Consider the following 26,292-nt stretch of genomic DNA (forward strand, 5'->3'; position numbering starts at 1 on the left):
TCACTCTCTCTCACTCTCTCTTCCCCCCCTCTCTCTGTCCCTCTTTTCCCTCTCTCTCTCGCTGTCCATTTCTTCCCTCTCTCTCTCTCTGTCACTCTCTTCCCTCTCTCTCTTTATCTCTCTCAATCTTTCTATATTTGTCTCTGAGGAGAGAAATACATCTTGACAGCAACAACAACTAATGTGACAGCTTTTGAAGCCATTCTATGGAAAAACCCCCCAAAAAATCCTCCTTCCTTCCTTCCGTCCTCCTTTCTCAATTCAATTTCAATTCAATTCAATTCAATTCAATTTAAGGGCTTTATTGGTATGGAAAACACATGTTAACATTGCCAAAGCAAGTGAAGTAGATAATATACAACAGTGGAATAAATAATAAAAAATTAACAGTAAACATTACACATTTCTCACATTATGTCTACAGTTGAAGTCGGAAGTTACACTTAGGTTGGAGTCATTAAAACTCGTTTTTCAACCACTCCACACATTTCTTGTTAACAAACTATAGTTTTGACAAGTCGGTTAGGACATCTACTTTGTGCATGACGCAAGTAGTTATTCCAACAATTGTTTACAGACAGATTATTTAACTTATAATTCACTGTATCACAATTCCAGTCGGTCAGAAGTTTACATACACTAAGTTGACTGTTCCTTTAAACAGCTTGGAAAACCCCAGCAAATGATGTCATGGCGTTAGAAGCTTCTGATAGGCTAATTGACATAATTCTTTGGTCAATTGGAGGTGTACCTGTGGATGTATTTCAAGGCCTACCTTTAAACTCAGTGCCTCTTTGCTTGACACCATGGGAAAATCAAAAGAAATCAGCCAAGACCTCAGAAAAAAAATTGTAGACCTCCACAAGTCTGGTTCATCCTTGGGAGCAATTTCCAAATGCCTGAAGGTACCACATTCATCTTTACAAACAATAATACACAAGTATAAACACCATGGGACCACGTAGCCATCATACCGCTCAGGAAGGAGATGCGTTCTGTCTCCTAGAGATGAACATACTTTGGTGTGAAAAGTCCAAATCAATCCCAGAACAACAGCAAAGGACCTTGTGAAGATGCTGGAGGAAACAGGTACAAAAGTATCTTTATCCACAGCAAAACAAGTCCTATATCGACATAACCTGAAAGGCCGCTCAGCAAGGAAGAAGCCACTGCTCCAAAACCGCCATAAAAAAGCCAGACTACGGTTTGCAACTGCATATGGGGACAAAGATTGTACTTTTTGGAGAAATGTCCTCTGGTCTGATGAAACAAAAATAGAACTGTTTGACCATAAGGACCATCATTATGTTTGGAGGAAAAAGGGGGAGGCTTGCAAGCCGAAGAACACCATCCCAACTGTGAAGCACGGGGGTGGCAGCATCATGTTGTGGGGGTGCTTTGATGCAGGAGGGACTGGTGCACTTCACAAAATAGATGGCATCATGAGGTAGGAAAGTTATGTGGTTATATTGAAGCAACATCTCAAGACATCAGTCAGGAAGTTAAAGCTTGGTCGCAAATGGGTCTTCCAAATGCACAATGACCCCAAGCATACTTCCAAAGTTGTGGCAAAATGGCTTAAGGACCACATAGTCAAGGTATTGGAGTGGCCATCACAAAGCCCTGACCTCAATCCTATAGAACATTTGTGGGCAGAACTGAAAAAGCGTGTGCGAGCAAGGAGGCCTATAAACCTGACTCAGTTACACCAGCTCTATCAGGAGGAATGGGCCAAAATTCACCCAACTTATTGTGGGAAGCTTGTGGAAGGCTACCTGAAACGTTTGACCCAAGTTAAACAATTTAAAGGCAATGCTACCAAATACTAATTTAGTGTATGTAAACTTCTGACCCACTGGGAATGTGATGAAATAAATAAAAGCTGAAATAAATAATTCTCTCTACTATTATTCTGACATTTCACATTCTAAAAATAAAGTGGTGATCCTAACTGACCCAAGACAGGGAATTTTTACTAGGATGATGTCACGTCCTGACCAGTAAAAGGGGTAATTTGTCATTGTAGTATAGTCAGGGAGTGGCAGGGGGTGTTGTTTTTGTGTGTTTTGGGGTTGGTTTGTTTCATGGGGATTTGTTCTAGTTTTCATTTTCTATGTTCATTTTCTATGTGTGGCCAAGTATGGTTTCCAATCAGAGGCAGGTGTCTTTCGTTGTCTCTGATTGGAAGCCATACTTAGGCAGCCTGTTTTTTCCTGTGGGTTTGTGGGTGGTTGTTTTTCGTATAGTTATTTGTCATATTGTTTATTTTTTTTTGTTTAAGTGTTCTCTCATTAATTAATAGAAGAAGATGAGCACTCAACACGCTGGGCCTCGGTCCAATCCTTCCGACAGTTGTGACAGATGAAATATCAGGAATTGTGAGAAACTGAGTTTAAATGTATTTGACTAAGGTGTATGTAAACTTTGTGACTTCAACTGTATATACGGTGTTGTAACGATGTGCAAAATGTTAAAGTACAAAAGGGAAAATAAATAAACATAAATATAGGTTGTATTTACAATGGTGTTTGTTCTTCACTGGCTGCCCTTTTCTTGTGGCAACAGGTCACAAATATTACTGCTGTGATGGCACACTGTGGTATTTCACCCAGTAGATATGGGAGTTTATCAAAACTGGGTTTGTTTTCTAATTCTTTGTGGATCTGTGTAATCTGAGGGAAATATATATCTCTAATATGGTCATACATTTGGCAGGAGGTTAGGAAGTGCAGCTCAGTTTCCACCTCATTTTGTGGGCAGTGTTGCACATAGCCTGTCTTCTCTTGAGAGCCAGGTCTGCCTACGGCGGCCTTTCTCAATAGCAAGGCTATGCTCACTGAGTCTGTACATAGTCAAAATATTTCCTTAAGTTTGGGTCAGTCACAGTGGTCAGGTATTCTGCCACTGTGTTCTCTCTGTTTAGGGCCAAATAGCATTCTACTTTGCTTATTTTTATTTTTTTGTAATTTCTTTCCAATGTGCAAAGTAATTATCTTTCTGCCACTGAGTTGGTCCAGCATTAGCAGCATGCAGGCTAATAATAGAGGAATTACTCAGCAAAGCCTATTTAACCGTAAACACTGGGATAAAGCCCCTCTGTGTGTGTGTGTGTGTGTGTGTGTGTAGTGTGTGTGTGTATTTACACTGTCAGTTGTGTGGCTTGAGGGATAGCCCCAATCGATAGAATACAGACTTGTATCTCTCTCACACAGTTCTAATCCTTCCAATTTCTCCTTCTCTCTTTCCATCTTTTTTCCCCACTATCCCGCCCTTTTCCCTGCTTCCCCGTCTCTCTCTCTCTTTCTTCCTACTTCCCTCTCTCTCTCTCTCTCTCTTTCTTCCTGCTTCCCTCTCTCTCGCGTGCTTTTTCTTCCTGCTTCCCTCTCTATCTTTATCTTCCATCTTCCCTGCTTCCCTCTCTCTCTCGTGTTTTCTTCCTGCCTGCCTCTCTCTCTTTCTCTTTCCTGCTTCCCTCTCTCTCGTTTTTACTTCCTGCATCCCTCTCTCTATCTCCCTGCTTCCCTCTTTTTCTGTCGTCCAATAATCTCTCTCTCTCTCTCTCTCTCTCTCTCTCTCCTTCCTGCTTCCCTCTCTCTCTGTAAATCCCTCCCTCTGTCCTATGATAATCTCTTTCTCTCTCTCTCTCTGTCTCTCTCTCTCTCTAACCTACTTGTTTGGCATTACAGTATTACAGCGTGTTGTTGGCATGAGGTCTAGTTCTCCAGGCATGTTAGGGAGCGTTGTGCCGGGTCAGCCCAGGGAAATGCCCTCTCTCTGCCAGGCATGAGTAGAGAGGACAGGAGGGATGGGGTGGAGTTGGAGAGGGATGAATGAATGACAGCGCAACACTTACCAATGGCTTGAATAGATCGTGACTGTGTACAGACAGTTTACATAAGCTGATATCAGCTGTCATGTTGTTTATGACATTTGTTATGTCCTTATTATTATTATTATTATTATTATTATCAGAATGTTATGAGGATTCCAAGATTCAGTCACGATCTCAGTCTACAGTGTTTGAGAGTGATCTCTTTGTCAAAAGCAGCAGACATATTTGTCCTGTTGAGTAATACACTGGCAGTGTGTAAACTTCCTCTTTAGACAAACACAAAACAGTGCAGTTCAAATCAGGAAGGCCGGTTCTGAATTTAACGTCATCAAGCAGCATAACATAATTCACTTTGCTTCCTGTTTCTACGGACATAGCGGGAGTGACGACAAACATGTCATCATTAGCACAGGGTCTGGTTTCTCCTCCTCTTTCCTGTTAGCCATGTGTGGAATGTCATTCACCTATTGACCTTTTGGCCGATAAGTACGGCACAATAACGCACATTCCTCATGGTTGTTGTTCAACCAATGGGATCACTCTGGCAATGATGACCTTCCTGTCTCTCAACCAATGGGCTCACTCTGGCAATGATGACCTTCCTGTCTCTTAACCAATGGGATCACTCTGGCAATGATGACCTTCCTCTCTCTCAACCAATGGGCTCACTCTGGCAATGATGACCTTCCTGTCTCTCAACCAATGGGCTAAATGTTGGGATGTATTTACATGCACCATGTTCTGTCACTTTCTGTTTTTCAGCCACATTGTCAACAACTATCCCCAGCACCTCCCCAGCACCTCCCCAGCACCTCCCCAGCACCTCCCCACCACCTCCCCAGCACCTCCCCACCACCTCCCCAGCACCTCCCCACCACCTCCCCAGCACCTCCCCACCACCTCCCCACCACCTCCCCAGCACCTCCCCAGCACCTCCCCAGCACCTCCCCACCACCTCCCCAGCACCTCCCCACCACCTCCCCAGCACCTCCCCACCACCTCCCCAGCACCTCCCCACCACCTCCCCAGCACCTCCCCAGCACCTCCCCACCACCTCCCCACCACCTCCCCAGCACCTCCCCACCACCTCCCCAGCACCTCCCCAGCACCTCCCCACCACCTCCCCAGCACCTCCCCAGCACCTCCCCACCACCTCCCCAGCACCTCCCCAGCACCTCCCCACCACCTCCCCAGCACCTCCCCACCACCACCCCACCACCTCCCCAGCACCTCCCCACCACCACCCCACCACCTCCCCAGCACCTCCCCAGCACCTCCCCACCACCTCCCCACCACCTCCCCAGCACCTCCCCACCACCTCCCCAGCACCTCCCCACCACCTCCCCAGCACCTCCCCACCACCACCCCACCACCTCCCCACCACCTCCCCACCACCTCCCCAGCACCTCCCCACCACCTCCCCACCACCTCCCCACCACCTCCCCAGCACCTCCCCACCACCTCCCCAGCACCTCCCCACCACCTCCCCACCACCTCCCCAGCACCTCCCCAGCACCTCCCCACCACCTCCCCAGCACCTCCCCACCACCTCCCCAGCACCTCCCCAGCACCTCCCCACCACCTCCCCAGCACCTCCCCAGCACCTCCCCACCACCTCCCCACCACCTCCCCACCTCCCCAGCACCTCCCCACCACCTCCCCAGCACCTCCCCAGCACCTCCCCACCACCTCCCCAGCACCTCCCCACCACCTCCCCAGCACCTCCCCACCACCACCCCACCACCTCCCCAGCACCTCCCCAGCACCTCCCCACCACCTCCCCACCACCTCCCCAGCACCTCCCCACCACCTCCCCACCTCCCCACCACCTCCCCACCACCTCCCCAGCACCTCCCCAGCACCTCCCCACCACCTCCCCAGCACCTCCCCACCACCTCCCCAGCACCTCCCCACCACCTCCCCAGCACCTCCCCAGCACCTCCCCACCACCTCCCCACCACCTCCCCACCTCCCCAGCACCTCCCCACCACCTCCCCAGCACCTCCCCAGCACCTCCCCACCACCTCCCCAGCACCTCCCCACCATCTCCCCAGCACCTCCCCACCACCACCCCAAAACCTCCCCACCACCTCCCCAGCACCTCCCCAGCACCTCCCCAGCACCTCCCCACCACCTCCCCAGCACCTCCCCACCACCTCCCCAGCACCACCCCACCACCTCCCCAGCACCTCCCCAGCACCTCCCCACCACCTCCACACCACCTCCCCAGCACCTCCCCACCACCTCCCCACCTCCCCACCACCTCCCCACCACCTCCCCAGCACCTCCCCAGCACCTCCCCACCACCTCCCCAGCACCTCCCCACCACCTCCCCAGCACCTCCCCACCACCTCCCCAGCACCTCCCCACCACCACCCCACCACCTCCCCAGCACCTCCCCAGCACCTCCCCACCACCTCCCCACCACCTCCCCAGCAACTCCCCACCACCACCCCACCACCTCCCCAGCACCTCCCCAGCACCTCCCCACCACCTCCCCAGCACCTCCCCACCACCTCCCCAGCACCTCCCCACCACCTCCCCACCACCTCCCCAGCACCTCCCCACCACCTCCCCACCTCCCCACCACCTCCCCAACCACCTCCCCACCTCCCCAGCACCTCCCTACCACCTCCCCACCACCTCCCCAACCACCTCCCCACCACCTCCCCACCACCTCCTAACCCACTCTATTACATTAATCAAAACAGGAACATTTTACATTTGGCTATAATTTAATGAGGAAATTATCTCAACAGAGGAACATTTTCTCCTGTGTGCTACCTACATCCCCCCACTAGAATCCCCGTACTTTAATGAAGACAGCTTCTCCATCCTACCTATATCCCCCCACTAGAATCCCCATACTTTAATAAAGACAGCTTCTCCATCCTACCTATATCCCCCCACTAGAATCCCCATACTTTAATGAAGACAGCTTCTCCATCCTACCTGTATCCCCCCACTAGAATCCCCATACTTTAATGAAGACAGCTTCTCCATCCTACCTATTTCCCCCCACTAGAATCCCCATACTTTAATGAAGACAGCTTCTCCATCCTAGAGGGGGAAATCAATCATTTCCAGCCCCAGGGACATGTACTAGTCTGTGGTGACCTAAATGCCAGAACCGGACAAGAACCTGACACCCTCAGCACACAGGGGGATAAATACCTGCCTGGAGGTGACAGTATTCCCTCCCCCATATGCCCCCCTAGACACAACTACGACAACATAACCAACAAAAACGGGTCACAACTCCTGCAGCTCTGTCTCACGCTGGGTATGTACATAGTCAATGGTAGGCTTCGATGGGGACTCCTATGGTAGGTACACCTATAGCTCATCTCTTGGCAGTAGTACTGTAGACTACTTTATCACTGACCTCAACCCAGAGTCTCTCAGAGCGTTCACAGTCAGTCCACTGACACCCCTATCAGATCACAGCAAAATCACAGTCTACCTAAACAGAGCAGTATTCAGTCATGAGGCATCAAAGACAAAGGAACTGAGTAATATTAAGAAATGCTATAGATGGAAGGATTGTAGTGTGGAAACCTACCAAAAAACAATTAGGAAACAACAAATTCAATCCCTTCTAGACAACTTCCTGGACTAAACGTTTCACTGTAATAGTGAAGGTGTAAACTTGGCAGTAGAAAATCTAAACAGTATATTTGACCTCTCAGCTTCCCTGTCAAATCTAAAAATGTCAAAATGAAAACCGAAGAAAATGAACAACAATGACAAATAGTTTGATGAAGAATGTAAAAACCTCAGAAAGAAACCTGTCCAACCCAAAACATAGAGACCCAGAAAACCTGAGTCTACGCCTTCACTATGGTGAATCACTAAAACAATACAGAAATACACTACGGAGAAAGAAGGAACAGCACGTCAGAAATCAGCTCAATGTGATTGAAGAATCCATAGACTAAACACTTTTGGGAAAATTGGAAAAAACTAAACAAACAACAACACAAAGAGTTATCTATCCAGAACGGAGATGTATGGGTAAACCACTTCTCCAATCTTTTTGTCTCTATAACAAAGAACAAACAGCAAAAACATATACATGATAAAATACAAATCTTAGAATCAACTATTAAAGACCAGAACCCACTGGATTCTCCAATTACCTTGAATGAACTACAGGACAAAATACAAACCCTCCAACCCTAAAAGGCCTGTGGTGTTGATGGTATCCTCAATGAAATGAGCAAATATACAGACAACAAATTCCAATTGGCTTAAATACTTAAACTCTTTAACATCATCCTCAGCTCTGGCATCTTCCCCAATATTTGGAACCAAGGACTGATCACCCCAATCCACAAAAGTGGAGACAAATTTGACCCCAATAACTACCGTGGGATATGCGTCAACAGCAACCTTGGGAAAATCCTCTGCATTATCATTAACAGCAGACTCGTACATTTCCTCACTGAAAACAATGTACTGAGCAAATGTCAAATTGGCGTTTTACCAAATTACCGTACGACAGACCACGATTCACCCTGCACACCCTAATTGACAAACAAACAAACCAAAACAAAGGCAAAGTCTTCTCATGCTTTGTGGATTTCAAATAATATTTTGACCCAAATTGGCATGAGGGTCTGCTATACAAATTGATGTAAATTGGTGTTGGGGGAAAAACATTCAACGTTATAAAATCCATGTACACAAATGACAAGTGTGCGGTTAAAATTGGCAAAAAACACACAATTCTTTCCACGGGGACTGGGGGTGAGACAGGGATGCAGCTTTGTCCATTAAAATAACATCAAATTGATCAGAAATACAGTGTAGACATTGTTAATGTTGTAAATGACTATTGTAGCTGGAAACTGCTGATTTTTTATGGAATATCTACGTAGGCGTACAGAGGCCCATTATCAGCAACCATCACTCCTGTGTTCCAATGGCACGTTGTGTTAGCTAATCCAAGTTGATCATTTTAAAAGGCTAATTGATCATTAGAAAACCCTTTTGCAATTATGTTAGCACAGCTGAAAACTGTTGTCCTGATCAAAGAAGCAATACAACTGTTCTTCTTTAGACTAGTTGAGTATCTGGAGCATCAGCATATGTGGGTTCGATTACAGGCTCAAAATGGCCAGAAACAAAGAACTTTCTTCTGAAACTCATCAGTCTATTTTTGTTCTGAGAAATGAAGGCTATTCCATGTGAGAAATTGCCAAGAAACTGAAGATCTCGTACAACTCTGTGTACTACTCCCTTCACAGAACATCGCAAACTGGCTCTAACCAGAATAGAAAGAGGAATGGGAGGCCCCGGTGCAGAACTGAGCAAGAGGACAAGTACATTAGAGTGTCTAGTTTGAGAAACAGATGCCTCACAAGTCTTCAACTGGCAGCTTCATTAAATAGTACCCGCAAAACACCAGTCTCAATGTCAACAGTGAAGAGGTGACTCCGGGATGCTGGCCTTCTAGGCAGAGTTGCAAAGAAAAAGCCATATCTCAGACTGGCCAGTAAAAAAGAAAAGATTAAGATGGGCAAAAGAACACAGACACTGGACAGAGGAACTCTGAACAAAAATATAATTTATTGACACATTGGAAAGAATTAACAAAAAATCTGAGCAAACTAGAATGCTATTTGGGGACTAGGGGGAAGGAGGGATTGAGATAGGGGAGACAGATGGACATCTGGGGACCTGGGGAAGGTCAGGAGGTTGATGTCAGGAAGTGAGGTCAGTTCCCCTTATAAGGGGGTGATCAGGGTTTAGTATTTGGTTACCTTCTTCCTGTTGAACCATAAGATGTAAGGATTGGAGAGAGATAAGGAAGAGTGTCCTAAAGTGGGATGTATATAACTGTGATGGCGAGAAATGTTTTGCTGTCTGAATTACAGCTGTACAGAACCTTGTGGAAGAAATACATTTGTTTAAAGCTTCTCTACTGTCCGTGAGTTATTTACTCTGGAAAAATAAGATCCTAACAACATAATATAACATCTGAAATGTCTTTATTCTTTTTGAACTTCTGTGAGTGTAATGTTTACTGTAAATTTGTATTATTTATTTCACTTTTGTTTATTATTTACTTGCTTTGGCAATGTTAACATATGTTTCCCATGACAATAAAGCCCTTTGAATTGAATTGAGAGAGAGAGAGACTGATTTAGAGTAAACAAACAGTGGACTTTGGTTGTTTGATCACCTGCTAGGAAACAGAGAAGTGATGACACACACACGCACACACACGCACACACATGCACACACACGCACGTTAGCTGTAATGAGTCGAAAGGCACTCTCACTTACTCTAATTAAACAGTAATTACTACACACAACACAATCAATATATTTCTTTAGAAGTTGAGCTCTCTCTCTCTCTGCAGTCTCTCTCTCTCTCTCTCTCTGTCTCTCTCTCTCTCTCTCTCTCTCTCTCTGTCTCTCTCTCTCTCTCTCTCTCTGTCTCTCCAGTCTCTCTCTCTCTCCAGTCTCTCTCTCTCTCTCCAGTCTCTCTCTCTCCAGTCTCTCTCTCTCCAGTCTCTCTCTCTCTCCAGTCTCTCTCTCTCCAGTCTCTTTCTCCCTCTCTCTCTCTCTCTCTCTCTCTCTCTCTCTCTCTCTCTCTCTCTCTCTCAGGTTTTAGACTTTGTGACAACTGCTCATCTAAAAAAAAAAATACATTTGATTGATTAGATTGACTCACACACTTTCCGACAGGCTTCTAAGCCATATGTCAGTGGTTAGCTCTATCCTCTGTAATCTGTGGCTCAGTTTACTGTACTTTTATCACTTGTTTCTCTATGGCTGGTTACACCAGGAAGTGGTTACACACACATTCTCTCTCTCTCTCTCTCTCTCTCTCTCTCTCTCTCTCTCTCATATGTATAAAGGGACCCTATGCTAATTAGACATGATGATTAGCGGACAGAAAAAGAGGCAGGAATGTTGTGGACCCTCTTCTAACCAGAACCATGCAGGAAACAGTGGTTTAACTGCCTTGTTCAGGTGGCAGAACGACAGATTATTATTTTTTCAATCTAGCAACCGTTGCAGTTACTTGCCCAACGCTCTAACCACTAGGCTACCTGCCTGCCTGCCTGCCTGCCTGCCTGCCTGCCCGCCCAGACAGACAGACAGACAGACAGACAGACAGACAGACAGACAGACAGACAGACAGACAGACGTGTGTGAGATATACAAGTGTGAATTTAGATTATTTGTATGCAAACACAAGAACCACACAACATTCCCTGGTTACCATAGAGACATCATCTGGCAATGTCACTTCCCTCTCCTAACAGCATCACCTCTTCAACTGAAATGATTGGCTGTGGAGAGGTTCTTTAGTGTGGTCCCTCTCTGCTGATTGGCCGTGAAGAGGTTCTTTAGTGTGGTCCCTCTCTGCTGATTGGCCGTGAAGAGGTTCTTTAGTGTGGTCCCTCTCTGCTGATTGGCCGTGAAGAGGGTTCTTTAGTGTGGTCCCTCTCTGCTGATTGGCCGTGGAAAAGGTTTCTTCAGGTTTCTCTGCTAGTCAGCGTGGCTTAGCCTCAGTGAACCCTGCCTTGCTCTTAAGAGGAGAAACTGAGTGGCTGTTTAAGGTGTCTTCAGGGATAATTTAAGGGGCTAGTTACTGAAGACATGTCATAACCGTATCTATACAGTCTGCCTGACATCAACGGTTATGCTCCCCGGTGTACCGTAGAGAATAAGGTGCTTCTCTCTTTTTATGGGGGGGAAAGCTTGTTCTATCAGTCGGAAATGATGATACAGGTTATAAACAGTGTAGACAGTAGTGTTGTGGATAGAAGCTAGTCAGTGTTGTAGATAGAAGCTAGTCAGTGTTGTGGATAGAGGCTAGTCAGTGTTGTGGATAGAGGCTAGTCAGTGTTGTGGATAGAAGCTAGTCAGTGTTGTGGATAGAGGCTAGTCAGGGTTGTGGATAGAAGCTAGTCAGTGTTGTGGATAGAAGCTAGTCAGTGTTGTGGATAGAAGCTAGTCAGTGTTGTGGATAGAAGCTAGTCAGTGTTGTGGATAGAAGCTAGTCAGTGAGGTAAACCTCTATCCACAACACTACTGTCTAACTTTTTTACCTATCGTGGAAAAATGCATTAAAGTTCTAAGGAGCATCACTTTAATCACCGTAAAAGGAGATTAGCATTTACCCATCCAGCTTTATGCTTTATGCTTTATGCCGGCTAAACATACACAGATTCTAGAGCTTCAGGGCCTGTTCCCTCTCTCTTCGGGGCCTGTTCCCTCTCTCTTCAGGGCCTGTTCCCTCTCTCTTCAGGGCCTGTTCCCTCTCTCTTCAGGGCCTGTTCCCTCTCTCTTCAGGGCCTGTTCCCTCTTCAGGGCCTGTTCCCTCTCTCTTCAGGGCCTGTTCCCTCTCTCTTCAGGGCCTGTTCCCTCTCTCTTCAGGGCCTGTTCCCTCTTCAGGGCCTGTTCCCTCTCTCTTCAGGGCCTGTTCCCTCTCTCTTCAGGGCCTGTTCCCTCTCTCTTCGGGGCCTGTTCCCTCTCTCTTCAGGGCCTGTTCCCTCTCTCTTCAGGACCTGTTCCCTCTCTCTTCAGGGCCTGTTCCCTCTCTCTTCAGGGCCTGTTCCCTCTCTCTTCAGGGCCTGTTCCCTCTCTCTTCAGGGCCTGTTCCCTGTTCAGGGCCTGTTCCCTCTCTCTTCAGGGCCTGTTCCCTGTTCAGGGCCTGTTCCCTCTCTCTTCAGGACCTGTTCCCTCTCTCTTCAGGGCCTGTTCCCTCTCTCTTCAGGGCCTGTTCCCTGTTCAGGGCCTGTTCCCTCTCTCTTCAGGGCCTGTTCCCTCTCTCTTCAGGGCCTGTTCTCTCTCTCTTCGGGGCCTGTTCCCTCTCTCTTCGGGGCCTGTTCCCTCTCTCTTCAGGGCCTGTTCCCTCTCTCTTCAGGGCCTGTTCCCTCTCTCTTCAGGGCCTGTTCCCTCTCTCTTCAGGGCCTGTTCCCTCTCTCTTCGGGGTCCTGTTCTCTCTCTCTTCAGGGCCTGTTCCCTCTCTCTTCAGGGCCTGTTCCCTCTCTCTTCAGGGCCTGTTCCCTCTCTCTTCAGGGCCTGTTCCTTCTCTCTTCAGGGCCTGTTCCCTCTTCGGGGCCTGTTCCCTGTTCAGGGCCTGTTCCCTCTCTCTTCTGGGCCTCTTCAGGGCCTGTTCCCTCTCTCTTCAGGACCTGTTCCCTCTCTCTTCAGGGCCTGTTCCCTCTTCGGGGCCTGTTCCCTGTTCAGGGCCTGTTCCCTCTCTCTTCAGGGCCTGTTCCCTCTCTCTTCAGGGCCTGTTCCCTCTCTCTTCAGGGCCTGTTCCCTCTCTCTTCGGGGCCTGTTCCCTCTCTCTTCGGGACCTGTTCCCTCTCTCTTCAGGGCCTGTTCCCTCTTCGGGGCCTGTTCCCTGTTCAGGGCCTGTTCCCTCTCTCTTCAGGGCCTGTTCCCTCTCTCTTCAGGGCCTGTTCCCTCTCTCTTCAGGGCCTGTTCCCTCTCTCTTCAGGGCCTGTTCCCTCTCTCTTCAGGGCCTGTTCCCTCTCTCTTCAGGGCCTGTTCCCTCTCTCTTCAGGGCCTGTTCCCTCTTCGGGGCCTGTTCCCTGTTCAGGGCCTGTTCCCTCTCTCTTCAGGGCCTGTTCCCTCTCTCTTCAGGACCTGTTCCCTCTCTCTTCAGGGCCTGTTCCCTCTCTCTTCAGGGCCTGTTCCCTCTCTCTTCAGGGCCTGTTCCCTCTCTCTTCAGGGCCTGTTCCCTCTCTCTTCAGGGCCTGTTCCCTCTCTCTTCAGGGCCTGTTCCCTCTTCGGGGCCTGTTCCCTGTTCAGGGCCTGTTCCCTCTCTCTTCAGGGCCTGTTCCCTCTCTCTTCAGGGCCTGTTCCCTCTCTCTTCAGGGCCTGTTCCCTCTTCGGGGCCTGTTCCCTCTCTCTTCAGGGCCTGTTCCCTGTTCAGGGCCTGTTCCCTCTCTCTTCAGGGCCTGTTCCCTGTTCAGGGCCTGTTCCCTCTCTCTTCAGGACCTGTTCCCTCTCTCTTCAGGGCCTGTTCCCTCTCTCTTCAGGGCCTGTTCCCTGTTCAGGGCCTGTTCCCTCTCTCTTCGGGGCCTGTTCTCTCTCTCTTCGGGGCCTGTTCCCTCTCTCTTCGGGGCCTGTTCCCTCTCTCTTCAGGGCCTGTTCCCTCTCTCTTCAGGACCTGTTCCCTCTCTCTTCAGGGCCTGTTCCCTCTCTCTTCAGGACCTGTTCCCTCTCTCTTCAGGGCCTGTTCCCTCTCTCTTCAGGGCCTGTTCCCTCTCTCTTCAGGGCCTGTTCCCTCTCTCTTCAGGGCCTGTTCCCTCTCTCTTCAGGGCCTGTTCCCTCTCTCTTCAGGGCCTGTTCCCTCTCTCTTCGGGACCTGTTCTCTCTCTCTTCAGGGCCTGTTCCCTCTCTCTTCAGGACCTGTTCCCTCTCTCTTCAGGGCCTGTTCCCTCTCTCTTCAGGGCCTGTTCCCTCTCTCTTCAGGGCCTGTTCCCTCTCTCTTCAGGGCCTGTTCCCTCTCTCTTCGGGACCTGTTCCCTCTCTCGTCAGGGCCTGTTCCCTCTCTCTTCGAGACCTGTTCTCTCTCTCTTCAGGGCCTGTTCCCTCTCTCTTCAGGGCCTGTTCCCTCTCTCTTCAGGGCCTGTTCCCTCTCTCTTCAGGGCCTGTTCCCTCTCTCTTCAGGGCCTGTTCCTTCTCTCTTCAGGGCCTGTTCCCTCTTCGGGGCCTGTTCCCTGTTCAGGGCCTGTTCCCTCTCTCTTCAGGGCCTGTTCCCTCTCTCTTCTGGGCCTCTTCAGGGCCTGTTCCCTCTCTCTTCGGGACCTGTTCTCTCTCTCTTCGGGACCTGTTCTCTCTCTCTTCGGGACCTGTTCCCTCTCTCTTCAGGACCTGTTCCCTCTCTCTTCAGGGCCTGTTCCCTCTTCGGGGCCTGTTCCCTGTTCAGGGCCTGTTCCTTCTCTCTTCAGGGCCTGTTCCCTCTCTCTTCAGGGCCTGTTCCCTCTTCGGGGCCTGTTCCCTGTTCAGGGCCTGTTCCCTCTCTCTTCAGGGCCTGTTCCCTCTCTCTTCAGGGCCTGTTCACTCTCTCTTCAGGGCCTGTTCCCTCTCTCTTCAGGGCCTGTTCCCTCTTCGGGGCCTGTTCCCTGTTCAGGGCCTGTTCCCTCTCTCTTCAGGGCCTGTTCCCTCTCTCTTCGGGACCTGTTCCCTCTCTCTTCAGGGCATGTTCCCTCTTCGGGGCCTGTTCCCTGTTCAGGGCCTGTTCCCTCTCTCTTCAGGGCCTGTTCCCTCTCTCTTCAGGACCTGTTCCCTCTCTCTTCAGGTCCTGTTCCCTCTCTCTTCAGGGCCTGTTCCCTCTCTCTTCAGGGCCTGTTCCCTCTCTCTTCAGGGCCTGTTCCCTCTCTCTTCAGGGCCTGTTCCCTCTCTCTTCAGGGCCTGTTCCCTCTCTCTTCAGGGCCTGTTCCCTCTTCGGGGCCTGTTCCCTGTTCAGGGCCTGTTCCCTCTCTCTTCAGGGCCTGTTCCCTCTCTCTTCAGGGCCTGTTCCCTCTCTCTTTAGGGCCTGTTCCCTCTCTCTTCAGGGCCTGTTCCCTCTTCAGGGCCTGTTCCCTCTCTCTTCAGGACCTGTTCCCTCTCTCTTCAGGGCCTGTTCCCTCTCTCTTCAGGGCCTGTTCCCTCTCTCTTCAGGGCCTGTTCCCTCTCTCTTCAGGGCCTGTTCCCTCTCTCTTCAGGGCCTGTTCCCTCTCTCTTCAGGGCCTGTTCCCTCTCTCTTCAGGGCCTGTTCCCTCTTCAGGGCCTGTTCCCTCTCTCTTCAGGACCTGTTCCCTCTCTCTTCAGGGCCTGTTCCCTCTCTCTTCAGGGCCTGTTCCCTCTCTCTTCGGGGCCTGTTCCCTCTCTCTTCGGGGCCTGTTCCCTCTCTCTTCAGGGCCTGTTCCCTCTTCAGGGCCTGTTCCCTCGCTCTTCAGGGCCTGTTCTCGCCTGTGTTAGAACTTGTCTTGGTGTTGCTGCGTGCAAGACTACTTTTTTGCTGTGCTGTGCTGTGCTGTGTTGTGCTGTGCTGTGTTGTGTTGTGTTGTGTTATTGGGGTTGACCTCTGTGTCCCTCTTGACAGACTTGCCATGTCAGCATTATGTAAACATGTTTCCCATGCCAATGAAGCCCCTTGAATTGAGAGAGAGAGAGAGAAGAGAGAGAGAGAGAGAGAGAGAGAGAGAGAGAGAGAGAGAGAGAGAGAGAGAGAGAGAGAGAGAGAGAGAGAGAGAGAGAGAAAGAGAGGGGGGATAAAGGAAGGAAGGCAGGCAGACTTATAGAGTTGGGAGTCAGTGTAGAGTATATTAGATTGTTGGTAGGAAGGCAGGCAGACAGACACACAGTGAGAAGGAGGGAGTCAGAGTAGAGGATTTTAGATTGTTGCCTGTAGCTTTTGGAGATAGGAGATGAGAAGATGAGAGGACACACACAGACATATAGGAGAGAAGATAAGAGGAGAAATAGACCCAGATAGAAGTGGAGAAATAGACCCAGATAGAAGTGGAGAAATAGACTATAGGTCGACCGATTAGGATTTTTTTTAACGCCGATACCGATTATTGGAGAACCAAAAAAAGCCGATATCGATTAATCGGCGGATTTTTAGATATATATTTGTAATAATGACAATTACAACAATACTGAATGAACAATGAACACTTTTATTTTAACTTAATATAATACATAAATAAAATCAATTTAGTCTCAAATAAATAATGAAACATGTTCAATTTGGTTTAAATTATTCCAAAAACAAAGTGTTGGAGAAGAAAGTAAAAGTGCAATATGTGCCATGTAAAAAAAGCTAATGTTTAAGTTCCTTGCTCAGAACATGAGAACATATGAAAGCTGGTGGTTCCTTTTAACATGAGTCTTCAATATTCCCAGGTAAGATGTTTTAGGTTGTAGTTATTATAGGAATTACAGGACTATTTCTCTCTCTACCACTTGTATTTCATATACCTTTGACTATTAGATGTTCTTATAGGCACTATAGTATTGCCAGCCTAATCTCGGTAGTTGATAGGCTTGAAGTCATAAACAGCGCTGTGAATCAAGCATTGCTAAGAGCTGCTGGCAAACGCAGGAAAGTGCTGTTTGAATGAATGCTTACGAGCCTGCTGCTGCCTACCACCACTCAGTCAGACTGCTCTATCAAATATCAAATCATAGACTTAATTATAATAAACACACAGAAATACGAGCCTTAGGTCATTAATATGGTCAAATCCGGAAACTATAATATCGAAAACTAAACGTTTATTCTTTGAGTGAAATATGGAACCGTTCCGTATTTTATCGAACGGGTGGCATCCCTAAGTCTAAATATTGCTGTTACATTGCACAACCTTCAATGTTATGTCATAATTACGTAAAATTCAGGCAAATTAATTACGGTCTTTGTTAGGAAGAAATGGTCTTCATGCAGTTCACAGCGAGCCAGGCAGCCCAAACTGCTGCATATACCCTGACTCTGCTTGCACAGAGCGCAAGAGAAGTGACACAATTTCCCTAGTTAATATTGCCTGCTAACATGATATTTTTAAAACTAAATATGCAGGTTTAAAAAATATATACTTGTGTATTGATTTTAAGAAAGGCATTGATGTTTATGGTTAGGTACATTGGTGCAACGGATGTGTTTTTTTGTTTGCGAATGCGCTTTTGTTAAATCAACACCCTTTTGTCGAAGTAGGCTGTGATTCAATGATAAATTTACAGGCACCGCATTGATTATATGCAACGCAGGACAAGCTAGATAAACTAGTAATATCATCAACCATGTGTAGTTAACTAGTGATTACGATAAGATTGTTTTGTTTTTTTATAAGATACGTTTAATGCTAGCTAGCAACTTACCTTGGCTCCTTGCAGCCACAAGGTCCTTTTGATGTTTGCACTCGCTTAACATGTAGTCAGCCTGCCACACAGTCTCCTCGTGAGTTGCAATGTAATCGGCCATAATCGCCGTCCAAAAATGCCGATTACCGATTGTTATGAAAACGTGAAATTGGCCCTAATTAATCGGCCATGCCGATTAATCCGTCGACCTCTAAAATAGACCCAGATAAAAGAGGACAAATAGACCCAGTTAAAAGATGAGAAATAGACCCAGATAGGAGAGCAGACCTAGACCCAGACAGAAGATGAGAGGAGAAACAGACCCAGATAGAAGACAAGAGGAGAGGAGAAATAGACCTAGATAGTAGAGGAGGGGAAAAATAGACCCAGATAGGAGAGGAGAGGAGAGGATAGGAGAGGAGAGGAGAGGAGAGGAGAGGAGAGGAGAGGAGAGGAGAGGAGAGGAGAGGAGAGGAGAGGAGAGGAGAGGAGAGGAGAGGAGAGGAGAGGAGAGGAGAGGAGAGGAGAGGAGAGGAGAGGAGAGGAGAGGAGAGGAGAGGAGAGGAGAGATCAAATGGAAGAGGAGGTATGCGTGTCACGGAAGTCTAACCAGATTGTCTCTTCAAACGGTCTAATAAAAAGCCCTTCATCTAAAAATAAAACATTGTCTGTCTGCTGTTTGACTTTCACAGGAGTCACAAATAAACTACTGTGCACAGACTCAGTGTGTGTGTGTGTGTGTGTGTGTGTGTGTGTGTGTGCGTGCGTGCGTGCGTGTGTGCGTGCGTGTGTGCGTGCGTGTGTGCGTGCGTGTGTGTGTGCGTGTGTGTGTGCCTGGGTTCAGAATTTGTTTAATGCTCATGATCCACATAACACAGTCAAGGCCAAGGTCAAGGTCAAGGTCATGGGGACACCTACAAAAGCCTTGCACTACTAGGTCACCAATCGATGTAGAATAAAACACAAGGACAACATACAGTGGGGGGAAAAAGTATTTGATCCCCTGCTGATTTTGTACGTTTGCCCACTGATAAAGAAAGGATCAGTCTATAGTTTTAATGGCAGGTTTATTTGAACAGTGAGAGACAGAATAGAGAAAAATATCCAGAAAAACGCATGTGAAAAATGTTATAAATTGATTTGCATTTTAATGAGGGAAATAAGTATTTGACCCCCTCTCAATCAGAAAGATTTCTGGCACCCAGGTGTCTTTTATACAGGTAACGAGCTGAGATTAGGAGCACACTCTTACAGCTTGTTACCTGTAAAAAAGACACATGTCCACAGAAGCAATCAATCAATCAGATTCCAAACTCTCCACCATGGCCAAGACCAAAGAGCTCTCCAAGGATGTCAGGGACAAGATTGTAGACCTACACAAGGCTGGAATGGGCTACAAGACCATCGCCAAGCACCTTGGTGAGAAGGTGACAACATTTGGTGCAATTATTCGCAAATGGAAGAAACACAAAAGAACTGTCAATATCCCTCGGCCTGGGGCTCCATGCAAGATCTCACCTCGTGGGGTTGCAATGATCATGAGAACAGTGAGGAATCAGCCCAGAACTACACGGGAGGATCTTGTCAATGATCTCATGGCAGATGGGACCATAGTCACCAAGAAAACAATTGGTAACACACTACGCCGTGAAGGACTGAAATCCTGCAGCGCCCGCAAGGTCCCCCTGCTCAAGAATACATATACATGCCCGGCTGAAGTTTGCCAATGAACATCTGAATGATTCAGAGGACAACTGGTGAAAGTGTTGAGGTCAGATGAGACCAAAATGGAGCTCTTTGGCATCAACTCAACTCACCGTGTTTGGAGGAGGAGGAATGCTGCCTATGACCCCAAGAACACCATCTCCACCGTCAAACATGGAAGTGGAAACATTATGCTTTGGGGGTGTTTTTCTGCTAAGGGAACAGGACAACTTCACTGCATCATTTGACGGGGCCATGTACTGTCAAATCTTGGGTGAGAACCTCCTTCCCTCAGCCAGGGCATTGAAAATGGGTCGTGGATGGGTATTCCAGCATGACAATGACCCAAAACACACGGCCAAGGCAACAAAGGAGTAGCTCAAGAAGAAGCACATTAAGGTCCTGGAGTGGCCTAGCCAGTCTCCAGACCTTAATCCCATAGAAAATCTGTGGAGGGAGCTGAAGGTTCGAGTTGCCAAACGTCAGCCTCAAAACCTTAATGACTTGGAGAAGATCTGCAAAGAGGAGTGGGACAGAATCCCTCCTGAGATGTGTGCAAACCTGGTGGCCAACTACAAGAAATGTCTGACCTCTGTGATTGCCAACAAGGGTTTTGCCACCAAGTACTAAGTCATGTTTTGCAGAGGGGTCAAATACTTATTTCCCTCATTAAAATGCAAATCATTTTATAACATTTTTGACATGTGTTTTTCTGGATATTTTTGTTGTTATTCTGTCTCTCACTGTTCATATAAACCTACCATTAAAATTATAGACTGACCATTTCTTTGTCAGTGGGCAAAGATACAAAATCAGCAGGGGATCAAATACTTTTTTCCTTCAATGTATCATATCAACTTCATATAACTTTATCATAATAGCTTCATCTAACATTTTAACTTCAGAAAACTTAATTTCCTATCTACTTCATGAAACTTCCTATAACATTACCTCCATAAAACGTCATATCGCACTACCTTCATATATAAGTTCATAACATATTATCTTCATATAATGTCATATCAACTTTATATAACATCATATCATATTAGCTTAATGTAATGGGGCGGCAGGGTAGCCTAGTGGTTAGAGTGTTGGACTAGTAACCGAAAGGTCTTTTTCCCTCACTGTAGGTAGGAATGGTTCAACATAGAAGATGGATAATGGCGCCGGTAGGTATAGCTAGCCGTTTTACAGGCTTCTAACCAACTGTGCTATTCTGTTAGGTTTTTTTAAGCAATGTTTGTAACTTATTTTGTACATAATGTTGCTGCTACCGTCTCTTATGACCGAAAAGAGATTATGGACATCAGAACTGTGATTATTCTCCTCGAACTGGACGAAGATATTTTCTTTAATGAGTCCGACGCGAAGGATACACAGCTACCTCCGAGACCAGGCCCAAATCTCCGTCATTCACGTGAAGAAAAGACGGAAATACAGAGGGTGGAGGTCGGGGTACCTTGTGAGAATTTGTCGGCGAGTGGGTAAACCGCCTCTACCATCCGTTCTATTGACCAACGTGCAATCACTGGAGAATAAACTGGATGATCTCCGTTTAGAGACTATCCTACCAACGGGACAATAAAAACTGTAATATCTTATGTTTCACTGAGTCGTGGCTGAACAATGACACGACTCATCGGCAGGACAGAGCAGCTACGTCTGGAAAGACGAGGGGTATGTGTCTATTTGTCAATAACAGCTGGTGGGCAACGTTTAATATGAAAGAAGTCTTGAGGTTTTGCTCGCCTGAGGTAGAGTAGCTCATGATAAGCTGTAGACCACACTATCTACCAAGAGAGTTCCCATCTATATTATTCGTAGCTGTCTATTTACCAACACAAACCGATGCTGGCACTAAGACCACACTCAACCAGCTGTATAAGGCCATAAGCAAACAAACACAAAATGATCATCCAGAAGCGGCGCTCCTAGTGGCCGGGGGCTTCAATGCAGACAAACTTAAATCATTACCTCATTTCTACCAGCATGTCACATAAGCAACCAGAGGGAAAAAAAACTCTAGACCACATTTACTCCATACACAGAGACGCACACAAATGCCTTTTATGCTAGCTTTGAGGCAAACAACACTGAAGCATGCATGAGAGCACCGGCTATTCCGGACGACTGTGTGATCACGCTCTCCGTAGCCGAAGTGAGCAGGACCTTTAAAAAGGTCAACATTCAGAAGGCCTGATTACCAGGACGTGTACTCAGAGCATGCGCGGACCAACTGGCAAGTGTCTTCACTGACATTTTCAACCTCTCCCTGACCGAGTCTGTAATACCTACATGTTTCAAGCAGACCACCATAGTCCCTGTGCCCAAGAACGCAAAGGTAACCTGTCTAAATGTCTACCGCCCCGTAACACTCATGTCGGAAGCCATGAAGTGCTTTGAAAGGAAGGTCCTGGCTCACATCAACACAATCATCCAATAGACCCACCCCAATTTGCATACCGCCTAAACAGATCCACAGATGACGCAATCTCAATCGCACTCCACACTGTCCTTTCCCACCTCGACAAAAGGAACACCTATGTGAGAATGCTGTTCATTGACTACAGCTCAGCATTCAACACCACAGTGCCCAGGAAGCTCATCCCTAAGCTAAGGACCCTGGGACTAAAAACCTCACTCTGCAACTGGATCCTGGACTTCCTGACGGGCCGCTTCCCGGTGGTAAGAGTAGGCAACAACACAGCCGCCACGCTGATACTCAACACTGGGGCCCCTCAGAGGTGCGTGTTTAGTCCCCTCCTCTACTCCCTGTTCACCCACGACTGCGTGGCCAAGCACGACTCCATCACCATAATTAAATTTGCTGATCACTGACAACGATGAGACAGCCTATAGGGAGGAGGTCAGAGACCTGGCAGTGTGGTGCCAGGACCAACAACCTCTCCCTCAACGTGAGCAAGACAAAGGAGCTGCTCGTGGACTACAGGAAAAGGCGGGCCGAACAGGCCACCATTAACATCGACGAGGCTGTAGTGGAGCGGGTCGAGAGTTTCAAGTTCCTTGGTGTCCACATCACCAACAAACTATCATGGCCCAAACACACCAAGACAGTCGTGAAGAGGGCACGACAACACCTTTTCCCCATCAGGAGACTGAAAAGATTTGGCATGGGTCCCCAGATCCTCAAAAAGTTATACAGTTGCACCACTGAGAGCATCCTGACTGGTTGCATCACTGCCTGGTATGGTAACTGCTCGGCCTCCGACCGCAAGGCACTACAGAGGGTAGTGCGTACGGCCCAGTACATCACTGGGGCCAAGCTTCCTGCCATCCAGGACCTATATACCAGGCGGTGTCAGAGGAAGGCCCAAAAAATTGTGAAATACTCCAGCCTCCCTAGTCATAGATTGTTCTCTCTGCTACTGCGCGGCAAGCGGTACCGGAGCGCCAAGTCTAGGTCCAAAAGGCTCCTTATCAGCTTCTACCTCCAAGCCATAAGACTGCTGAACAATTAATCAAATGGCCACTGGACTGTCTACATTGACACCCCATTTGTTTTGTATTCTGCTGTTACTCACTGTTTATTATCTATGCATAGTCACTTCACCTCAACCTACATGTATAAATTACCTCAACTAGCCTGTACCCCCACACACTGACTCGGTACCGGTGCCCCCTGTATATAGCCTCGTTATTTTATTAGGTTCCATTTTTATTTCATTTTTTTTAAACTGTACTTTATATAGTAAATATTTTCTTAACTATATTTCTTGAACTGCATTGTTGGCTTAAGGGCTTGTAAGTAAGAATTTCACGGTAAGGTCCTACACCCGTTGTATTCAGCACATTTTGATTTGACTAACCAATAAGAGTTGACCTGTCTACTCAGATCAGTTTGTGTCATCTGAGGACACAGACACGGAGTAGCAGAAAGTTATAATGACGTGAATATATTGTGTGTCTACACCATAGGAGTAGGTTTGAAGTTCACCACAGGACAAAAAGCCTAAGGTTTTGTTAGCTGTTGTTTTAAAGGGTTGAACCCTAAAGAGAAAGATATCTTCTCTACAGAACAATATTCCCTATTTACCCTAGAAACAGGCCTATAGCTGGTGAGGGAACCCTTGTAGAGAATAACTGTTGCTAACACACACACACACACACACACACACACACACACACACACACACAGAGAGAGAGAAATAGAAGGACAGACAGACAGACAGACAGACAGACAGACAGACAGACAGACAGACTTCCACCTGCTCTAGGTTTCAACCCAAAACATTTTGTATGAAGAGAGAGGAGTGGACACCATGAACGTCAACGCAAGTGCCTTTCCCTTTAGCTACTTACTACCTCTATAACGGAGTTCATATAACAACCTTGAAAGTACGCTAATCGTATTATGCAATATATGCAGTTGACCGTATTCCCTGGGTAAAACCGTATAGGTTCCTGGCACCGGATGAAACGGAGGTTGACTCATAGGTTGCCAGTTGGTCGTGTCCACCCCCGAACACAGCGTTTTGGACAGACATATGGGTGGCTATAATAGCGTACAGTCTCTGTCCATACGAAACACTTAGCTGTAATTCTTATATACTCTTATGTCATTATTTGACTTACCTTTGGATTTACAATCCGCGCAGAATTTGTTCTCCTCGAGTGACAGTAGCGAAGTGAGGACAGCTTGATATCTGTCAATGTCTTTCACCGATTTACCGATCATCATCATCATCATCATTACTGTCTCTTCCTCACACACCTCTCCGACAACCGCCGCTGTCGTTCTAATATCAAGATAGACGGAGTAGCACTGATTCAGATGAGCTCCGTTTGCAGAATAAAAAAAACAGACCCCACAGAAGAAAAATAAAATACAGAACAAGCTATGCGGCCCCAGCCTTCCTCTTCAAAAAAGGGAAGCGATTTGTTTTTCACTGACGTTATGGAACAATCCCTTAAGTCAAAGCTACCCGGTTAGCTTCCAACAATGCATGAGTAATGGCCTGGGAAGACAAGAGGTTATAGCCTATTATTGCACTCCTATGCTTCGTCGAAAGATCTATATTAGGTAAGTAAATATCATAACAACAACAAAACTATATTTCCTGTCGTCCTCTTGTGTAAAAAATGAAGCGCAACAAGCGGGTTTTTCGCTTCACTCCTTTCAAGCGCATCGGTATCGAGTCCTCTCGTCTGACAGATCACACCTCTTTCTCTCTCTCTCTCTCTCTCTCTCACTCACACACACACACACACACACACACACACACACACACACACACACACACACGGGTTTCCCACTTCCTGTCGGCGCCCTTTAAGTTATTTCACATGTTTATACATTAAGCCTATAACTCATGCTCGAGTGAAAATGGTAGCTTGAGCATTTATGCTAACTATTTAAATGAAACTACCTATGAATGCTAAATCTTCCCAAACACCTGCATTGCAGCCAACAAGGACACCTGGCTTTATTAAAGTTCAACTGAAAACGTTTTAACTATTTTTGCAGATATTAAACATACAGACAATCATAATATCCTATCCCCCCCAAAAAATATCAAATTCCCAGTTTATTATACAAAACTAATCTTACGAGAAGTTTTTGAAAATAGGTTATATTTGACTCAACGTTCTATGAGGTACAGGAAGGTATTGTTGGCAGAATAGATAGATGCAGTTCACTGCATGATTCATTTCATTCGTAGTCTAAAACATATTGCTATCAGGTTGTAAATCACAGCTGGTCTGGTACATTGTTTGCTGCCCTCCCATTCAGGATCCACTGTTTCAGTTTCAATGACTCAATATTCTGGACCAAAAAAATTGATAAAAGTAAACTCAAACTAGCAAGGGCAATTATACATTTACATTTTAGTCATTTAGCAGACACTCTTATCCAGAGCCACTTACAGTACTGAATGCATACATTACATAGATTTTTTTTCTCTGTACTGGTCCCCCATGGGAATCGAACCCACAACCCCTGGCGTTGCAAACAACATGCTCGACCAACTGAGCCACACAGGACCCAGTTTCAATTTCAATGACTCAATATTCTGGTTAAAAAAAAAAAGATAAATGTAAACTGAAAGGCTGAAAACTCAAACTATCAAGGGCAATTATCAGTAGTCAGTTTCATAGAGATGCCAGAGATTGAACCCAGGGCCTCATACATGCAAAGCATCCACTCTTCCGCTGAGCTATGAAACATCTATTTATGAACCAAGCTGAAATCATGGTACCGTAACAATACCTAGATAGCTGGTTGTTTGATCAGTGAGACTGTATAAAGTTCCCAAATGTAAGACGAATCCCGTAGTATTTACATAAAACACAAATATTATTTGCAGAAATCCAATCAAGTGTATTTTTTGGCGAATGCGCTCGAATGATCTAATGTCTCCCTGTTGCAACAGCCTGTAAACACACAGTCCGGTTCGAAGTTAAGGATGGCCGGCCCGTGTGACAATTGGATTGTTTGCATATAGGTCTACTGTAGCTCTGATTGGCTATGGCGCACCGGTCTGCGTAGATCTCCGGTCCTGGACCCCGGGCTTGGACTCCGGGCTTGGACTCTGGTCCTGGACTCCGGTCTTGGAGGAGAGATGTTTTAATTAGGTTTTATTTACTGCAATGTCTATTAATTGTCTAAACGCACGTTTTTTTTTTCTCGCAATTCTATATTTGCTACAACATTTTCACAAATGCCTTACTTTCTACATCATTCCCAAACATTCTAAGAACTTATGAAAATATGAAAAGGACCTTGAATACGGTGAATACGGTGAATACGGTGAATAGAATACGGTGAATACGGTGAATACGGTGAATAGAATACGGTGAATACGGTGAATACGGTGAATACGGTGAATACAGAATACGGTGAATACGGTGAATACGGTGAATACGGTGAATAGAATACGGTGAATACGGTGAATACGGTGAATACGGTG

The 26,292-nt window shown here is 46.9% G+C and overlaps 1 protein-coding gene across 1 annotated transcript in view; it reads right to left on the minus strand.

Moving 5' to 3' along the window:
* Positions 1–24,544, minus strand: part of LOC106589098 (stromal membrane-associated protein 2) — a 60,890-nt gene extending 36,346 nt beyond the window's left edge. The window contains exon 1 of the mRNA XM_045709626.1: positions 23,957–24,544. Coding sequence (XP_045565582.1) covers positions 23,957–24,074 — 118 coding nt within the window. The 5' untranslated portion in view covers positions 24,075–24,544. The remainder of the gene's footprint in view (positions 1–23,956) is intronic.
* Positions 24,545–26,292: the final 1,748 nt, after the last annotated feature.

The sequence above is a fragment of the Salmo salar genome, chromosome ssa27, assembly GCF_905237065.1.
Source record: "Salmo salar chromosome ssa27, Ssal_v3.1, whole genome shotgun sequence".
In the NCBI taxonomy this organism is placed as follows: domain Eukaryota; kingdom Metazoa; phylum Chordata; class Actinopteri; order Salmoniformes; family Salmonidae; genus Salmo; species Salmo salar.